Source organism: Myotis yumanensis, unplaced genomic scaffold (assembly GCF_028538775.1).
Source record: "Myotis yumanensis isolate MYYU_CA2020_CCGP unplaced genomic scaffold, mMyoYum1.0.hap1 SCAF_9, whole genome shotgun sequence".
Classification (NCBI taxonomy): domain Eukaryota; kingdom Metazoa; phylum Chordata; class Mammalia; order Chiroptera; family Vespertilionidae; genus Myotis; species Myotis yumanensis.
The window spans coordinates 66,932,634-66,952,751 of record NW_027223760.1 but is presented as its reverse complement, the minus strand read 5'-3'; the positions used below and the strand labels follow the sequence as shown (position 1 = coordinate 66,952,751).

The 20,118-nt window shown below is 48.6% G+C and overlaps 1 protein-coding gene across 7 annotated transcripts in view; it reads left to right on the top strand.

The window, feature by feature from the left end:
• Positions 1-20,118, top strand: part of PDE1C (phosphodiesterase 1C) — a 306,148-nt gene that overhangs the window by 109,610 nt on the left and 176,420 nt on the right. The window contains exons 1-2 of one of the 7 annotated variants that reach the window (XM_070424543.1): positions 11,618-11,785; positions 12,339-12,441. The exons of 5 other annotated variants lie outside the window; for them this stretch is intronic. In XM_070424543.1, the coding sequence (XP_070280644.1) occupies positions 12,341-12,441 (101 nt within the window). In that variant the 5' untranslated portion in view covers positions 11,618-11,785; positions 12,339-12,340. Of the gene's footprint in view, positions 1-11,617; positions 11,786-11,901; positions 12,442-20,118 lie in introns of those variants that run through there. One more of the 7 variants, XM_070424544.1, reaches the window with a different exon arrangement.

Below are 20,118 nucleotides of genomic sequence, written 5' to 3'. Positions count from 1 at the left end.
ATGAGTGTGTGTGTTGAGAACACAAGGTTTACTCTCTTAGCATTGGAATCCAGAGAGTAGAGTGGTGGTTGGCAGGGCCAGGGAAGTAGGGGAAGCAGGAAATGAGGAGATGTTGGTCAAAGGTACAAAGTTTCCCTTATGCAGGATGAATACGTTCTGGAGATCTAACACAGCATGGTGGTTCTAGTTGGCAGTACTGTACCGTCTACTTGGTATTTGCTGAGAGGGTAGCTCCCGAGTGTCCTCACTGCAAGCTCCTTTTTCCTTTGGTGTTGCCCATGTCTGTAGGTGTGGCCTTGGGCTCGTGATCTCCTCTCGACTGTGTCTCCTTGGCCTTATTCATAAAGCCACTTAAAGATGGCGTGAGGTGGTCTATAACTGCAAAGTCACAGCACACTCATCAGAGGGCTTTGGGTCGGAGGGCCCTTGGCTGACCATCACATAGGATAAGCCTCCCAACTTGCACAAAGGTACTTCCTTCTGAGAGACACCACAGTAGGTCAAGGACAGGCTTCAGTAAATCCCAGCTCTGACATGCGCTGTATGACCTTGGGCAAGTTAAGTTTCACTATGAGGTTTCATGGGATATCATGCTTGCAGAAGGTAGTACATACAACATATGATAAGTAGTAGCTATGATTATTATCGCTGTATCAGCGCTATTACTATTACTACTCATGTTGGTAGCAATATTTACATTTGAGGTAAGGAGAGAGATTGGCAGTGTCCTTGGGTACCTTCCAGGGTTAAACCCGCCCTTTCAGTGGGCAGTGACGGCTCTGTCCACACATCTGGCATCTCCTCAATTACCCAGAGAGCTGAATGTGTCAGCCCTGGTCCGCATGCATTATTGATGTTGGCCCTTTTCTTCATCTGCATTGCACGGCCCTTGCCTGCCCGGAACAGGGAGGGTATTCTCTCTCCTGTCCCTTGGAGGCAGGCCAGAGCAGAATCCTGCTCCAAGATGTTACTTCCCTTCAAAGGTGACAAGTGTGAGTCACATCTGGTTGTCCCCGTGGGTTATTTCCACGCAGCCTCCTCCGCAGGGCTTCGCCCCCTGCATCATTTCACGGGTGATTAAAGATAGGCAAGCGCGCAGGGCGGGAGTGAGGTCAGAGCCACCAGGTGGTGCAAAGAGGGATTTTCCGCAGCTTCGCTGACACCCAGGGACCTGGGGAGCCTCTGGGATGCTATCAATTGCTGCTGTGAAGGTGCTTCTGGTGGGGATATTGATTTGGTGTGACATTAGCAGCAGCTGGGACAAATGGGGCCTCCTAGATGCTGCAGGGGCTCCGGCCATCAGGGCAACCTGCCCACCAAACAAGTGGGCCTGCCGAATGTTTGCAGGGTACGAAAGGACATGGTGCCAGGCCGCTGCCATGATGCCCAGAATAATGCTTTGGCATGGACTTCTGAAGAGCAAACTCCGATAAGCTCTCAAATTTAAGCACCTGCCTAATTGGTTTAAAAAAAAAAGAGAGAGAAAAAGAAAAGTCCAATCATTGCATTTGCAGAAGTCTTTTGGCCTTGAAATATGCTGTAACCTTTTTAGGAATAGTTTTCTTTCCTTTTTCCCACCCTCTTTTCTTTTATGTTTTAAGTGATCCTGGTTTCCAGGGCCAGATAGTAACCATGGGAAGTAGGCTATTGCTGAATTTTAACCACATTTATAATCAAATTGAATGATTCAAGTTTCCCTGCCAATATTTTCACATAAACACATTTTCGTCAAATGATGTTCAGAGGTCACCAGGAATAAATGACCAGTAAATCCTTGACCGAGTTTGGCTTTGAAAAGGTCATGCCTTGAAATTCCCTGACCAGCTGGTTCCAGCACACAGTGAGAGACAGGTAAACCCTGCAAAACGTACAGAGGAAAAGGGATCAGATGTCCCAGATAGCTGCCTCTTTAGGGACCGCTTGGAATGGATCTGGCAGAAATGCTTGGTTCCCGATAGATTGGATCATTCACACATAGACTAGGAGTATGTGGGAAATTAGTAATATGATCCTTAAGATTTGAACCCCCAGGCAAATGAGCCTGATTTCTGTGCAGGGTGTAGGGGGCACTTCAGCTCTGTCATGTGGAAGGTGGGGTGGAGACTGAATCACGTACAAGTTCTTGGAACCCGGGGCAGGAGAGGGAAGTGCTAAGTGAAATCTTTCTTATTTGGAGACTAATTGATCCAGAAGGCTCTGTTTGGTTTGCCCACAGTGAAAGGCGAATAGCTTCTAATGGGATCTTAATTGACTTGATTGGAGCCATTTTCAAGGGCTCAGCACTCTTTCCTTTCAATGCCTTGGTTAAAATCCTCCAGTGCCTCCAATCTCTATTGAAGAGGGCGATTTTCAGTTCTCCATTTGCATTAACCCAGGCAGTGGGGAAGCCACGCAGACACTGTGTGCGTGGTAGGGTCCACCGGAGCCCATGGTGTGCAGGCAGCACATGGGCACTTGGGAGTCTCTTGCTAAGATTTGCTTTGCATGCTAATTACTTTTAAATGGCGCCTCTAAGTTTCCCTTCCTCTCCATAAATCAAGTCCCACTCCCTGCTCAGAGGAGTCTGTTTATGTCTCAGGCGTATAAATATACGCATAGATCAACTTCTGATGGGTCTGTCAGGCTGTACGTGTGAAGGATCATGGGTGGAATCGAGGCGCCGTCAGGGTCTCTTTATTTGCAGGGATCTGTCAGAAGCGTGTGGGTGGAAGGCATTCATGGAGATGTTATTCTCTTATTCTCCTGGGTCTTAAAAATCCTTTCACTTCTGAGAATCACAGGAGCCAGAATGGACCATGGAGATGTGCCCGAGGACAATTTTGAAAATCCTGTCAGGAGTAGTTAGTCTCCCCGATTCCCCTGTGTGCTGAATCACTTATCTGGAGGGTGTGGGACTGGAGGGGCAGCTGCCAGACAATGGAAAGTTAACCCTTTATGCACCAGAAGGTAACTAGGTAGAACCTTATTGTCTTTCCCTGAGTAACCCCACATTAGCGTTTGGTCTAGTGGAAGAGTCCTTTGTTTCCATGTCCCAGATTTGCTCGTTGCATATAGTTTATTTGGCAGGAATCACCTCGGACCATAAACGAATGCATTTCACAGTCCTTCTCAGAGAAGCTCAGTTGGTCCTTTGGCCAGTGACACACTGGGGGACAGTGACGGGCCAGACATTTGTGACCCTGCCCTCCAGGACACTGGTCTGGTGGACTCTATGGTACTACTACCAACAGGGAAATGGTTTTACCACTGATGCACAGCTCAGTGTTGGCACAGATTTGGATGCTGGAGCTCATGGGTCTGGAGTCTTTCCTCAGCTCAGGCCACTTTGTGAGACTTTTTAGCAGCTCTGATTAAGCCAGGGGCCCAGCCATTCTTCATGCAGCAACCAGAGTCATCTTTTATAAACATGCATCTTCTGTTGAAATCCCTCCATGATTTCTCATGCACTTCAAATGCAAGCCCGACCTAAGTGTGCCCGCAGGACTGTGCTGTGGCCCCTACCCGCCTGCCTCTTCCACCTCTTCCCACACAACTTGCCTCCTACTGATTCCTTGACCATATCCTTCCTGCCTCAGAGTCTTTGCACATGCTGTTACTCCTTGTCAGAAAGGCTTTTCCTTCTACTTGTTAGTTGGATGACTCCTTTTCCTTTTCCAGGTCTTGGCTCAGATGTCACCTGCTCATGGAGGCCATCCCTGACCACATAGGTGGATTAAAGATGACTATAAAATCTATCACTATTCCCCAATGGGAGGTGGAGTTTATTTCTCTTGCCCTTGAATCAGGGCTGTAACCAACCAAATGAAGCTGAAGTGATGCCGTGCTGGTGCTGGGCCTGTCCTTAGAACACTTATTCTTGCCATCTAGCTGCCATGTAAAGAAGTCATGGAGATACCACGTAGAGAGAGCAAGGGAGAGGTCCTAGCCTTCCAGCTGTTCCTGCCTGGGCCTCAGGCACATGAGTGAAACCATATTGGATATTCTAGTCCTAGTTGCCATCTGACTGCAGCTGCATAAGAAACCCCAAATGAGACCAGCAGAAGAACTGAGGACCACAGAATCATGAGAGATAAAAATGATTGCTGTGGCCCTGGCCAGTTGCTCAGTGGTTAGAACCTCAGCCCGTGGACCAAAGGGCCTAGGTTCAATTCCTAGCCAAGGGCACATACCTGGGTGGCAGGTTCAGGGTGCGAGTGGGAGGCAACTAATTAATGTGTGTGTGTGTCTCTCACCCTCTTCTTCTTCCCTTCTAGTCTCTCTAAAAAATTAATGGAAAAAATATACTTGAGTGAGGATTAAAAAAATGATTGCTGCAGTTCTGAGCCTCTAAATTTTGCGGGGTGGTCTATTACACAGCCGTAGTTGGCTGCAGTGCCAACCTATCTACACATAGGTCTCACCCCCATTGCTCTGTACTGGCCTCTGTTTCTTTTCTTTTCACTTTTATAATGATGGACTTGTTGTTTGACAGTCTGTGTGGCTTGTTCCCTCAATTATACTGGCACTCCGTGGTGCAGCCATGGATTATTTATTGATCACTCCACACCTACTATCACATATGCAGGCCTGGCACATAGTAAGTGCTCAGCAAATCTTTGCCGAACGAATGAATGTGTTTCAAAGGCCCCAGCAATTATTTATTTGGGAGATTATCCCCCTGATCTGCATACACAAATAACAGAGACACGAATCTGTAAATCTTCTGTGATGGCAGCTCAGAAACCATTTTTTGAAAAAAAATGTTGTCTTTTATAAATTATACTTGTTAAATCACAATTTCACTCTGCATCTACTACACACCCGAGCAACAAAATTTAATGATTCCTCGCGGGCAGAAGCTTTCCTAGGGTCGTCCAGGTCCATCTCAGTCTGCGTGTCCAACCTCTGCCATTGTCCCTTTCTTGACCCCCTCCCACCCATCACACCAGCCCCTTGTTGCTGCCTGGGCCACCAGGCACATTCCGTTCCCTGGAGTCTCTCTTGGCTAGTCCTCTCCATTTCCCAGGAGACCCATTCCCTTCAGGAAGCCCTTGCCAAAGGCTGTGCTTTCAGTGGGCATTCCTGCTTCTCATCTACAGACAAGCCATTGAACCAAATCCTGGGTGGAAATGGGAGTCGTTCCTGAGACCCAGGGAGGAGGCTCAGAGATAATGGAGCCCTGGGCTGGTCGTCTGGGGACATTGCTTCTGGTCCCAGCTCTGCCACCATCAAGAGCGGGCCCTGTGCCCAGTTACTTAACGTTGTGCTGCTTGTATCAGTATCATAGGAGCTTGGGCAAAGGGATGGCTAAGGTCCCCTTCACACTCAGGTTTCCCACATTCAGTCTTGCTCTATAGGCACAGGGAGAACAACCTGCTGATGTATGTGCATTTGGGTCAGAATTTGGCTGACTGTCATATCAGCAGTTTCACATGAACAAAATCTCAGTCTCAACTTCATTAGCACAGGCAGGTTACTTCTGCTGGGTGGGTAGTGTGGTCTGAGAGCAGAGTGACCACCGGGGCCAGGAGTCAGGGCGCCTTGCCCAGCTGTGTTGCACGGCCACTAACTGAAGGGCAGACCAGGCAGAGGGAAGCCGGCGGACCTCTGGGATCTCATCCACTTCATTCCTAAACTGAGAATAGTAATAATATGTGTTTCACTCACTTCAGGGTTGTTCTGAGGGGCTAGTGCATGTATTAGGGCATGCTTTGATAGGTTATCATAAAAAGTTATTGAAATTATTACTGTATCTATTTATCAAGAGCATGAACCTCCTTATATTTACCTTGGGTGCTCTGCCCAGTCCAAGGTTCCTGTACCATTTTCCGGTTTCCTTCTTGTCATTTCCTGTTGGATGTAAGAGTTGGAGGAGGAACTATTATTATATGAGAGCTCTAGTATTTAAGATACTGGCCATATATTATGCTTTGCTGTTTTGTTTTTAAATACATTTTTTTTTATTGATTTCAGAGAGGAAGGGAGAGGGAGAGAGGGATAGAAGCATCAATGATGAGAGAGAATCAATAATTGATTGGCTGCCTGGGCATGTGCCCTGGCTGGGGATTGAACCAGTGACCTCTTGGTTCATAGTTCAATGCTCAACCACTGAGCCATCACTGAGCCACACTAAGAGAGGAGTTGTATTAGGGTTCCTTTAGTTGTCAGTGATAGAAATCTGATTCAGCCTAGTTTAAGTGAAATAAAAGGGAAGGGAGCATTTGTTTGAGTCATTTAACTTGGAAGTCCATGGTGGCTCTAGCTTCAGACATACTAGTAGCAGGATCAAGGGGCACAAATGATTCTTTCACACTTTTCCCTTTGTCTCTAGTTCTTCTTCCTGCTTTTCTCTGTTGGTTTTATTTTTTTTTTTCTGATACACTGTCTCCACCTGGTAAAGAGATAAGCCCAGGGCTGGGATAACCTTAAGTCTTATAGCTTGTTATCTCAAAGAAGAGAGAAATAGAGCTTCTCTCTCTCTTTCCTGTAGCCACATCAACTCTTCCATAAGGAAGCAGGATTTGGTCTGCTTTAGTCACCTGTAACCTTCAGACCAATCCCTTTGCTCAGAAGTATGGGTGGAGGTCTCTGATTGACCAGCTTAGGTTATGTCTTTGACAGACAAATCTAGCCCAGTCACATCTAGACTCTGGTTTTCCTATAGCTTCTTTGGGTCCATGAAAAGCTTGGTCAGCCCAGGCCAGGTTGTGGGTTTCAAATCAGGGAATGTGAGTACTGGAAAGGGATCCAGAGGTCACTGAGCCCAACCCAGCCATGGCCGGAGAAGAAAAGTGTCTTATTCTAGGTCCCACATGGTTCAGTGCCACTGCCTGGGCCACCTCTACTGGGAGGATTCCACGAGCTCTCCTGTCAGGACAACGGAAGGATCCTGCCAGAGAGAGGGGCAAAAACTGTGGGTCCCAGTCAGGTTCCATCGGACCATCCTGAGCTGGGACTCCTCCTGTCTCTTCTGTTCCTCTCCCCGCCTCTCTGGACTACTCTCTGAACAGTTGAGATGTTGGCTACTCAGAGCCCCATTTCAGATGAGGCTGAGAATGGGGGTCCTCTGGGTTTAGCCAGTTCACTGCCTGCCTCTTCCTGTACCTTTTCTCTGTAGTGAAGGTGGATCCTAGGACAGAGTCTGTCCTAAAGCATAAAACCAAACAGAGAAGACATCAAAGGGAAAAGCTGTCACCTCCTGCTGGGAAGGGAAGCCAGAGAAGAAGAGCCTTTGTGGGCAGCGTGTTATGGGGCAGTACCTGGTGTGGGAGGGGAGGAGGGGTTGCTGTGCCTAGTGGTGTGGCTTCCAATGTCCCAAATGCTTCTCCATAATTTCCCCCTCAGCAGACTTCCTCGATGATGCCAGTGCCAAGTTCTGGAGAATGTACTCAGGGCACTGGCTGGCTTCGTGGAGGTCAAAGCCAGCGGTTATAATCGCAGCAGGAAGATGGGTGCTCATGGGAGACAGTGCTGTGCTCTTTCTGATTTGCTGTCTTTTCTTTGACCGATCCTTCCCTCTTTGAAGGGCTTGGCTGCATTTGGCAGCTGGGTTCCTCCTATGGAGCCCTGGTTATCCTTTGCCCCGTGGTCACTGCACACAGGTTCCCAGACAACCGACCCGAGTGTATGATGTATGCTCAGGACAGCAAGTACCCTCCACATGTGACCAGGCCTCCCTCTGCTTAGAGCCACCCAGGGCTCCCTGTCCTCTGAAGGAGAGAGCCCAAGCTTCTTCCATGACCACCAGGATCCGGCTCACCCTTCCAGCTTTTTCTCTTGTTCTCCCTTGTCATACGCTTCTGCTTGTGGGTCGCTGGACACCCCATCCCTTCTCATGCCTCTGGGCAACTTTTCATGCAGCACCTGGTTCCAGAGCCATTGCCTCCACTCACCCGCCTCCACTCACCCACCTCCACTCACCCGCCTCCACTCACCTTCATGTAAGTACCTTCCATTCACCCACCTTCAAGATTCAGTTTAAAGGTCACCTCCACTATGCAGCCTTCCTAATTTCCCCCAGTGGTAGTGACCCCTTCACCTGTGCTCCTGCAGCCCCACCTTCCCTGCCATATGCCCCATTGCTTGTGTTTTCAGATGTCTGCAGGGAGGTGGTATAACTAAGAGACTGGAGCTTTGCACGCTGGTCTGGTTTTGAAAACTTGGCTCTGCCCCTTATTAGCTAGAGGTCTTTGCAAAAGTGATCTGACCTTTGGGGCCTCTGTGTCTTTACCAGTAAACGGGCATCATGAACTCTGCTGAAGTGTTTTGTTGAGGATGAATGAACCAACCTGTGAGGTGCTTAGCATGGTGCCAGCTGGTAACGGTAGTAGTTGTCGTTATTGTAATTATTATTGATTCATGAAATCTTAGAGGCAAAAGGGATCGCAGGGGTCATTTTCATGCCTTCGAAGCCTGATTCCTCTCCCCTTGTTAATCATCAGCTTCTCCTTGAATTCTGCCCAGAGACTGGGAGCTCACTTTCTTTCTGATCTTGTAATACTTAATGCTGAGGATGCAGAGGTTGGCTAGTATGTAGGCTAAGTTACTATATGTCTACTTGGTGGACTATTTTATTTTATTATTATTATTTTTTTAACAGGTTATTTATTTATTTATTTACTTTTAGTTAATCCTCATCCGAGGATATTTTTCCATTGATGTTTTTTTTTTAAAGATATAGTGGAAGGGAGATGGAGAAATGGAGAGATATGAGAGAGACACATCGATTGGGTGCATCCTGCACGAACTCCGACCAGAGTCGGGGAACCTGCAACTAAGGTACATGCCCTTGACCAGAATCGTACCTGGACCCTTCATTCCATGGGCCTACACTCTATCCACTGAGCCAAACTGGCTAGGGCTTGGGGGACTATTATAAATTAGCAGTCATGTGTATGCATGTATGCATGCATGCATGCATGTCTGTATGTATTTAGTCATATGTGACCACATAAGTTTTCCTAAGAAGTCTAACTCAAAAAGCTGGGAGAGGAAATCACAGTGGAAATGAACCTCCCAAGCCAAGTTGTGAGTGACTTAGCATTTTCCTAGACCTTGTGCTTCTCGGCGGGTTTGCACCTGTGTTTTGCTTGCCTCTCAGCAGAGCACCAGGAGGAACCATGGCTTGTCACGTCGCCGCGATGATCAGGCTCGCCCTGTCTGTCTTAGACACAGAAGGAACACAAACCCCTGACATAATAACACGACAGCTACAAGGGGTGCCATGTTGTTGGCCGAGAGAAGACAGGCTTTTCCTGATGTGGTTTAAGAAGAGCCTGGATGAGCAGCAAGGACCCTGTGATACTTTGCAGAGCTTGGGCCTCCGTTAGCTGGGAAGTGGGAGCGCTGTCACACAGAGACCAGCTAAGAAGGCAGAGGTGGTCAGACCCCTTGTAACATCTTCCCCCCAACCCTCCAGGTGACTGTTCCCTGTGGGTGACATTAGGTGGCAACTGATTTTCTTTAGGTAAATGAGAACTAGCCACCCCCATTCCCCATTCAACCAGGGCAGCTCTGACCTTGCTTTTGAAATCTGTGGTATGCGTTGGCAGCCCTTAGATGTTATTTGAAATATAATACTCTGTTGCTTAAAAAAATTCAAAAACTTCTAATCTGGATTATCTCGAGGGCTCTTCCAACAGCTATGATGGCCCTCAAATAAAGCAAAGTTATATCCTTAGTGACTTTCTACTACACGTTTAATCTGTAAAAATGTTTCTAAAATGAAACAAAATCATATTTCAGAAAAGTTTTTTAAAGAATATTTTTTGTCCTCTCTTTTGGGTGAGCTTAATTGCAGTGAAAAGCTATCCCTTTTCCTTTTCTTCTAAAATTTGCTTTTCTCTGGCTGAATCAAAATCCCACTAATACCAGGAAAAAGTCCTAGGCGTGGTGTGGGGCAGGAAGACGAATGTCATCATGGTCACTCCCTTCTATCTTTTTATGTAGTTAAGTATGTATTAGGCAATAAGCGTCTCTCTCTGACAATTCCTTCCCCAAGTATCTCCAGCTAACCCAGAGACTCATAAAGGTGAGCCAGACATAAAAAAGGTGGGTGTGGAAAATGGGACCCCGTGCTGGGGACAGATTTGTATGGAATAAGGTCATGGGCCGTCATAAGGTCATGTGGTCTTTGCCAGTCTAGTTCTTGCGCTATAGGATGTAGGTAAGCCCCTAGAACTTCAGTTTCCTTACTGTACAATGGGGTGATAATCATAGTGTTTGCCGCATGGTGCTGGGGCCACAGAAAGTTCTGTCACGTGTTTGCTATTGTCATAGTTACCACACTTCCAGGTTCAGGCAGAGGTAGCCCACGGTGCGCAGTCTGGCCAGAACCCCCGTTGGGGACCTGCCTCTGTCTCGCATTCCCAAAACAAGTTGCTAAAATAATCTCTTCTTTCAACATCTTCCCTGCTCCTCCAGGGAAGAGCTGTGACTGTTCCCTGTGGGTGACATTGGGTGGCAACTCAGGTAAATGGATTTCACGTTCATATGTTGGCTGCTTACTGCCTGGTAGGAATGCCTGAGCACCATGAAGATGTGTGTGCTTCCAGGAAACCTTTAGTGAGGTGGCTCCAGGTTGTGTGGCCTGTGAGGGTGCGAGTCCTCTTCCATCAAACAGGTCTGTGGCCTCCCCTGGAGGCAGGCGCCTTCTCCACTGGAGTGGGCGGGCTGGCCATGCCATCCCCATCGCTCTCACCTCTGATTCCCGGAAGGTGAATGGCAACTACCAAATGGGTGAGCACCTAGGATTTAGACACTCTGATCCTATTCCTTTATCCGAGTCCCATGCATGGGATTGAACCTGAGTCCTCACCTTGAAGTTTATCTTGTGTTGGAGAAGCGGGAAAGTATCTGATAGAAAAAGAATGCTGGGAGAACCACCGCCTGCCAGCGAGGAAAAGCAGGGTGTAAGGACTCTCAGGAATTGGAGTCCCAGGTGTGCCCTGGCTCCTGGGAGTGAGGGGACTTCATTTACAAAGGGCCTGACCACCAGTTCTGTGGTGTCAGGGCTGCAGTCCTCGTGAGCACCCACTGGGCCTTTTTCTGCCTTTGGTCCCCCTGTTAATCCCCCTCCCAACTCTGCACCTGGCCCCACCTGCCAGAGCTTCCGCTTTAAGGACATTGACACAGGAGGACAATGACAGGGAGCTGCAGCTTTGTGGAGCCCAGACTCTTCTAGCCTCAGCACCTGCCCCCCATCACCCAACAGGAACCCCTTGAGGAGTATGCGGCGTTAACCAGCAGCCACTTCTACCTCCTCACTGTTGGTTTATCTTGCGCCCCTCCCCCCCCCCCCCCACACACACACATTGAGAGAGAGAGAGAGAGAGAGAGAGAGAGAGAGAGAGAGAGAGAGAGAGAGGACTTTGTAAGTGGGAAGTGTGGTTACTTTAGTCCCCATCAATTGCTTTGATATTTTAAAATGGAACCGGCTCCGGGCGGCTTATGAGTGAACGCTGGCCGTGAACGGGAGCCCCAGGCACCCACTCCCTGACCCTCGCAGCGCTGCGGTGGCCCCAGCAGTCCCCGGGGAGCCCCCAGATCCCTCTGCTCGCCGTGCTCCTCCTCCCGTGCGAGCTTCAGGAGCCCGGGACACACCTGGTGGGGTCCCTGGCACATGCGGGCCCCCGGGGTGCGAGGCTGGAGCCCGGCGTGTGCCCTGCGGACGGCGGTGCCCCGCGCACCCCTCCCTCCGCGCCCGCGGGTGCTGGACCGGACGCCAGCCCGGGTGCCGGGGCTGGGGCGCTGACGGACGACTTTTCCCAGTTGTCCGTTTTCTCGCTTGTCAGCAGAGCCGCTGCTGGTAAGTGAGAGAAGACGGCGAGGGGGCGCAGGCGGCCAGGCAGGGGAGCCGGAGCGGGGAGGGGCGGGGAGCCGCGCCGGGCCGGGGGCGCAGGGCGGAGCCGGGGGAGTGGGGTGCCGGGCCTCCGGTCACACCGCCGCAGGCCTCCTGCCAGCTCCCCCGGCTCATTCCCCTCCCCGCTCCCCCTTCCCACTCTCTCCCTGCTCGCGTCCTCTCCTCCCCACCTGGTCCTCCCTCTCCCCCCCAGTCCTTCAGCTGCCACACTGATTGCTTCGGTGGCTTTGTTTAAAAAAATATATACATGCCCAGATAGATCCGAGGCGCTTTCTTCCCGAGTTAGGAGCACAGTCGTATCCCCGACCTTGCCCCGGACCATGGCAGCTTACAGTAGCTGCTTACCCCGCGGGGCACCCGGGCCTGGGGGAGCCCGCAGTCCCAACCCGCTTTAAGGCTGGATTTGGGGCGCACAGACCGGGGAGCGCACAGAGCAAGTGACAGGCGAGGAGGGGACAGCCTGAACTCTCTCAGCCTCACTCCCAGTGATCACCTGCAGCTATGGAGTCCCCGACCAAGGAGATTGAAGAATTTGAGAGCAACTCTCTGAAATACTTGCAGCCCGAACAGATCGAGAAAATCTGGCTTCGGCTCCGCGGGCTGTAAGTACAGCTGTTTCCTTCTCTTGCCCCCTTTCCCTCTCCCGTCAGTATGCTAATCCAGGCCAGGCTCACATGGCTCCTGGGATCCTGCAGGGCCCTTTAAACACAGCCCAGAAGTTCCACAACTGCTTCTCTGTGAATTACAGTCACTGCTGCCTTCCTTTAAACAGGGAGACTTGTCTTCCTGACTTACAATGCCTTGCTGTTTCCAAGTCACGCTTTCTCTGGGGGAAGGAGATGGGTCTTTAGATTTCTGTTGTAGCTGCTCAGTCCCCACAGAGATGTTTCGGTCCTTTTTGCCCCCAGAGAGAAAAGTTTGGGGACTCAGGTCACAGACTTTTTTTTTTTTTTTTAATCACAGGAAGAATTTTCTCTGCAGAGTGCTTGCAAACACCTTGGCAGGAGGTCCAAGAACTGAACAATAGTTCAACTTCAACATGCATTCGGGCTGCCAAATTCTCTTCTCCCTCGTCCCAGCCTAGTTCAACTTCCCACATTTTCTTAGGCTTCTTTCTGGCAGGGAGATGGTCACTGAAAGGGCTATGTTGGAGACAGTGGGGGGCCAGCGCAATATAGGATTTCCTAATAATCTTTGAACAGTGAAATAGGGTGTTTGCTCTCAATACAGTGGCCCCAGGCTTCTAGTTGGACTGATGGACAAAGATCTCTGAATTTCATTCACTTCATTGGGCTCTGTCTGGCTTTGAGTAGCGAGGAGCGGTGTCCTGAAAATATGGGGTGTCTTCTGGGAAACAAGTTCATAAGCTATAGTGGTGGCTGCATGTCTACAGTTTGCTTCTCAGGTGGCGGGCAGGTCCCAAAGACACCTTCCGTAATGACCAGAAACACTGCCTCGGGCATTTGGCACCAAATGTGTAGTGCTGGTGAAAAGAAAAAGTTTTTCTGCACATACATTCTCTAGGCAGCGAGGGGACCCTGGCAGTGAGTTTGTTTTTGAAAGCACGAACAGAGGCCCAAACAAAACAAATAAAAAAGGCAAGTGTCTCGGTTAGTTCCATCTTAGGGAGGCTGCATCCCAACGGGGGTATTCGAAAGGGGAGCCAAGGTAGTCTGTGTTTCTTTAAAGGGGGTCCTTGTTTAAAGTGCAATTTATAAAAGCCCTTCCTTCAGCAGCCTTAATGAGCTTTGCTGCTATTGCTCTAAACGGGAAACCAGGCCAGACAACAGGACGCTTGGCGCATCTCGCTGCTGCAAGCAGGGGCTGTAACTTACTTGGAAATTCTCTTTCTGGCTGGCGGGCTGTGTCCTTAAGCTGGAGGCACAGGCGACAGCGCCTGGGTCTGAGCAGTGTTTACAGTAAGCTCGTGTCATGCGGAACGAACATGACATCTGATCGTATTTTGGTGCACACAGAAAGTTTGTTGTATCCACTAAGCCTGGGTCCAAGGTATACAGTGTCAAAGCGTGGTGCTGCTGGGTCTCCTTGCCAGCCCTGGTGGAGGGACTCCCACCCTCAGAAACTGCTTCTCCTGGCTGCTTCTCAGTTCACACCAGCTCCCTCCAGCTGCTCCGGCTGGAGAGAGCATTTGGGCGATTCAGCTAGGCTGAGGGGGGACCTTGTGCCATAGAGCATTTATCCCTCACAGCTCGCTTGTAGCTTTCTCTCATGTCTGTTAGGCTTCTCTCCCCAAGGTATTGGGCGTGATGTTATCTAAATTTTTGTTTTCTAGTCTCTCAAATCTACTCAGCATCCAGTGTTGTGAAGCATAAAAGGTGTGGGTTGATTGATTCTTCTCCAAATGTGTGGTTTGGAACCCCTCTCTTTACCCTTCCTACCAAAACGCCCTGCCCAACGGCATTTGTGGGAGATCTGTAACTTCCCTTTCTAATTGGTGAAAAGGACATGTGCCTATTGTTATTATTGTATACATAATATATATTTTCTTTTTACTACAACTATGGTTCTCACTACGACTTTTTAAAGAAACATAACAGTAGCGCTATAATAAGCTGCTAAAGACTCTGGAAACCAAAACACATGCTTATTTATACAACTCGAAATAACACTTTTGCAGTTCACAAAATAGAAAGCCCAGGGGAGGGAAGTGTGTGTTTGTCCACACAACAGACTCTCAGTGAGAAAAAGGAAGCTGCTGTGCCAACATTTTAGGAAGACCCAGGAGCCACAATTGGATTTTCATATCAATTTATTGCCATGGCACCCTTCTAGAAAGGGCTTTGGAGGGAATCACGGGTAGTCAGGGGTTCAGTTCTGCTTGTCTGAGAACTGCCAAGTCCAGGGCTTGATCATCTCATGCGTGGACGATTCCATGGTATCTGTCTCCTTTTTGTCACTATCTGTCCTGTTTAACCGGTTGTTGAATTTGTCATCTCCTCCCTGATCCTGTACGTTCCTTGGGGTCAGACACTTGTGTGTCTTGCTCACTGTGGTACTTCCAATGCCTAGAACAGGGTTTGGCACATAGTAGGTGCTCAACCAACAGGTGATGACAGAAGCATAAAGCCCTAACCGTGAACTTTTAATGTTAGAAATGCAGATAATGTATATTTGGTCAACTTACAGGCCATGTGACTTAGCAGCACTATATATTCCGTGAGCTAGAGGGGAGGCAGGTTTTATTGATATCATTAACCAGGTTGGGCACAGGCATCTAAAGTGAGGTGGGTCTGGGCAAGATGTGGCAGAGCCACGCCCAAGGCTGAATCCCACTCTTGTGGGTGCCCCGGTTCTGTCTTTCCGTCCCCTCATCTGCCCCCTTTTCTGCACTGGCCAGGAGTGGGCTTTCCAGCAGCAAGAGGCTTGCCGAGGCTGTCGTCCGCCAAGAATGCCGGTGTAGGAGGACACGGGAGACGGGCCTATATGTTACAACCCCCCACCCCCCTTCCATGCCTTCTTTTACTCTTTATTTTCCTCTCTCTGAATACTATATACTTGATCTTATTTATTATGTCTGTTGTCTTTCTCCTCCAACTAGAACATAAGCTCCCTGAGGACAGAGGTTTTTGTGGCCTGTTTTGGCCACTGGTGCAGCCCCCGTGCCTATGATACTACCTGGTGTGCAGTAAATTATCAGTGAGGATTTGAAACCCGGGGTTGTTTCACATGTTTGTCGAAGGAAGACTTAGAAAAAGCTCTCAACCTAGCCTTGTGGCATCATCAGCTTCCTAACGGTGCATTGGATATTGGAAATGGGAATTTTGAACACTGTCTGCCCCAGCTGAGATGACAACACCCGCCAGCTTAGGTGTTTACTCTCCTGACGACCGTCACTTCCCTGCACACCGGCACTCAGAGGCCGGCTACGCTTCTGGAGCTGTGGTCCTCAGCCTCCCCCTGCAGCGCTGACCGCTCTCATCCACATGCTCCCACGTGTCTAATGGGAAAGGAGCAAGCCCTGCACACTGGAGCTTTCTGAGTCGCATCTCTCAGAGGATGCTGCCCTCCAACGTTTCGGGGAGGAGCCTTTTTTTGTTTGTTTTTCTGTCAACCTCAGTGGGTGGAATTTTTAAGAGCCCACCCCCACCCCCCATGGCTGTTTTGTTCCGGAATCTTCCAGGCAGGAAACATATGATAATGGCTGCACTTTATTCCTCTGGTGATGTGGGGGGCCTCAGGCTGCTCAGGTTTGAATCATGACTGGTACCTTGGGCCCTGCCCAGGCGTTTTCCTTTGGCCAGCCTGCTATCGGACGGCCTAAAGCAAAGAATAGGGTTCAGGTCTCACTTCCTCCTTGGCAATCACGGCCACAATTGTAATGAAGCCGTCCAGTGTTCATTTTGCCCACCTAAGAGGTAGCCAGTGGAAGATACTTTATGCTTATGCAACATTCTCAAGGTGGTGATGATGATGCTTTCCCCTCCTAGTACCTCAGTAGTCTTACGAATATAAAGGGTGGCATTGGTTACTAGGGACTATTGTTTTTGTCTAATCAGCAAGCATCCCCCCCCCCTTATTATGGGAACAAACCCTTTCTCCCCCACCCCCCACTCCACCCTGGGCAGGGACAGATCTTGCTTCATCTTTTAGACCCGGGGCCATAGCAGTGGGGAGCCATGGCAGGTCTGTAGGGATGGATGTGAGAGATTTTCAGGAGGTTGACTCAAGAGGACTTGGACATGGGAATGAAGAGGGAAGTAGAATGTAGAATGACTCCCAGGTGCTTAGCTCGAGTCCCCAGGTGCTGTTTACTTTGATCTGGATCACTGAGGCGGGAACAATTTTGCAGTTTTGGTTGTGGGTGGGAGCAGAATGAATGGAGAACAGAGGTCATGACCTCAGTTTGGGACATATTGAGTATGAGGGGCCTACAGATGTCCTGGAGGAGATGTGGAGGCATGAGCAGTTGAATAAGTGGGCCTGGAGATGAAAGGAAAGGTCTGGATTGGAGATGTAATATATAGCCCAAAAATATGAAGAAAAAATGTACACATATATAATGTGGGTACGAATATGTGTGTGTTATGTGTCTGAATGATGCTAAATTAGTATTCCTATAAATTTTAGAAGTAGAGAAAAAACATAATTTAGTGTGACCCTCCCTAAATAATCTGACATGAGGTGCCAGAAGACAAGTTCATGTTATTTTTTTAACTTTTCACATGTATATAGAATATACAAACTCATGTATATTTCTCACTGCCATTTACCAGTACTTGTTCAACATATGGGCAAGGCCAGCTGGCCATTGATGTACATTGCTTTGCTTGGAACCCTTCTAAGGGTTGGTGTCATGCCCTGGTGTCATGCCCTCACATGTGGATTTGGAGCCGAAACTGAAACCTGAGGAGTAGGCAGGGTCATTTCCAGAATTCCAAGGGCAGAAAGAGACCACGGCCCAAGAAGCCAAACAGGATCAGGCTCTTGTCATGGACCTTCTGGGGACCATGCGACAGGAGTCAGGCGAGAGCAGCCCACCGCAGAGGGGGCTGGGGAAGCTCGGCTGGGTGGAGGCTCCATAGACCCTGAAGGTGGCTGTCCTCTCCTCTAGGCTTGGCCGGTGGGCACAGCCTCCTGCTGCTGCCTCTGATGGACACACCTGGCTCCTGGCTCCTGGGACAGTCCACAGCCCTGCCTTAGTGCTCGCTCTCCACCACATCTCTGCTTCGTTCAAGCTCTTTTCCTGCTCTGCTCTTTAAGACCTTCCAAAAATGGTACTTCTTCCCTCCATTTCCACCCTCTTCCAAGGGTCTATTGCAGGGACCCAACAGGCAACATTCTGCCCATATACAGCTTCCCTGCCCCTTAAGGTCTACAGGAGAGTGAAATTGTAGACAATTACCATGAGAGTGCACTGAGTGTTTTTACTGAAAGTAACTGTTGGGACATCCAAAGAACATTATATTCTGTTAATCCCGAGTCCAAACAACCAAAACGTTTAACCAAGACTTTCCCCACACTCTAGACATGCTGAGTGTATCTGGCAGTGAAAGATTAATCCTTGCAAGCTACTTGCAGGTGTATTTTAGGAATAGTTCAAGTTCAGACTGATATCCCCCTCCCCCCCACTTTTCTGTCTCTACCCCTCTGACTCTTGTCTCAGGATGACTCTGAAGGGGTCTTACACTACCTTACAATGGATCCCCCCGAAGTAGGTTACATGTAGTTTCCTAGTCCAGGTGGTTGTTACTTGAAACCCTGTCTGCTAACTGGGGCACTGTAAACACTTTCATGAATAGGGGCCTCTGTAGTTTGTGAAACATAAGGATTAATGATCATAAATCAAGCTTCGTACATGCTGTGTAGAACTGCCATGCTGCCTATAAAGCCACTGACTGAAATGAGTCATCCTTCCAAAATGGAAGAATTGTCCAGCACCCCATTCCCGGGCGTCTGGTGTGGTATCAGGGAAGCTCACTGCAGCTCAGGAGGACTCGCTTCCAATGGCAGCAGAGCGCTCAGCACGGTCCCGGGAATACATCTGCTAATTGGGTTTTCCTTGTTGTTGTTACTGTTCTCTGTTTTGGATTTGGGCCTCATTTTTGTTATATTTAAATTGTTAAAATGGACAGTGTCTGCGTCCAGATGATGTTAAGGGGAGAGAAGGCTTCAGAGGAACTAGGAAGGACTTCTGCTCCAAGGAGCTGCTGTATTGACGTAAATTCACCTGGAAGGGTAAATTGCCAATAGCTGCTTTCTGGTAGGAGTAGGATTTTTCTTTCTATAAAATTAACTTTATTGGGGTAACCTTGGTTAATAACATTATGTACGTTTCAGGTATAAAACTTTATAATACAACATCTGTATGCTCCATGCTCATCACCCAAAATCTAGTCACCATATATTTGACCCCCTTACCATCTTCTCCCCTCCACTCCCCCTCTGTTGTTTGTATCTATGAATTTATTTGTTGATTTTTGTTTTGTATACCACATCTGAGTGAAATTTTATGGTTCTTGATAAGGATTGGGAGGAAGGAAGGACGAAAGGAGAGAGGGAATGGGAGTAAATAGAAAAGGCTTAGAAAAATCAGACTGATTACTGAAGTTGAACTTGGTAGAAGATACAGTTTTTGTTCTGGGTCAATCTACATGGAGAAAATCAAGCAGAGAATTCATTGAAGCAACTCTATGGACAATTAAAATTAAAAAACCTACCTGTCCCCTAACTCCAAGGATCAATCTGTGAAGAGTGACATTTTGTCTTCATCCTCTGGATGTCTCTCTGCTTTCACAGTGCTGTCACAGATATGAAGACATATTTTTGTTTTCAGCTTTTCTCATTGATGTTTATCTAACTAGGAGCCAGGCTCCCAGGAAGGAGGTCACAAAAAGTCTTTTCCAGTTCCGCCCACACAGTTTTGCTGCACTTATAACATAGCAAGTGGTTGTAACTGTGTGACCAGAGGGAAAGTCATTTATGCAAGGGTGACTTCTACAAGGGTGACATTAACTTTATATTTTTTTCCCTCTAAAAACTTACCATTTTCTCTCACTGGTACCACTGATTAGTTTATTGCCCAGCTTTCAGGAATAGGTTTTTAGCTGGAGGGAAAGGCAGTGTTTGGTCTGCTTAAAAAATCTTGTTTTTCAGAAGAAGGGATCCCAATTGGGGGTCCGTTAGACAGTAATCCGAGTGCTGGAATTTTTAACCCAGGCCCGGGAGAGAAGCGGGCATGAACAGGAGATTTGGATTTCTGTGTCTGGCCAGCTGTCTGCAGACGCACGAGGGGGCTGGGGCAGGAGAGCAGAGTGGAAAGGGTGTTGATTGGCCGTCCCAGGGGGAGCTGCTGATGCGGTTGTTTAGTTTGGATGGAAGCTCCTCTTCAAAGGTTTCTCCTCTTTCCACTGCGCAGCCAGCACTAGATAGAGACACGTTTGCTTCCGGGAGTGAGTTAAAAATTGATCATCTTATTTACGGCTCTTTTTCAGATGAGCGTTCTCTCATGCTTCAGAAGCGCCATCCTCACCCCTAAACCGCACTGTCAAAGGCTTCCTCCAGTTGTTTCATCTCATCCCTCTTGGTTAAACCTGTGGGAGTCTTATGCTTTGGGAGTCGCTGCCCTCGAATGTGATCTTCCTTTTGTCAGTGGCTAAGTGTGGGATGTGAGGACCATTTTCCCCAGTGGAAAACCCAGCAGAAAAATTCTTTAGAAAATGTAAACAGAAATAGCCCTTTCCTAACCATTGGGTTATTCCAGGTGAAGGAGAGTTTATGTCCTCTCATTATTTTTTATATTTTATCTTACTTTGGATCTT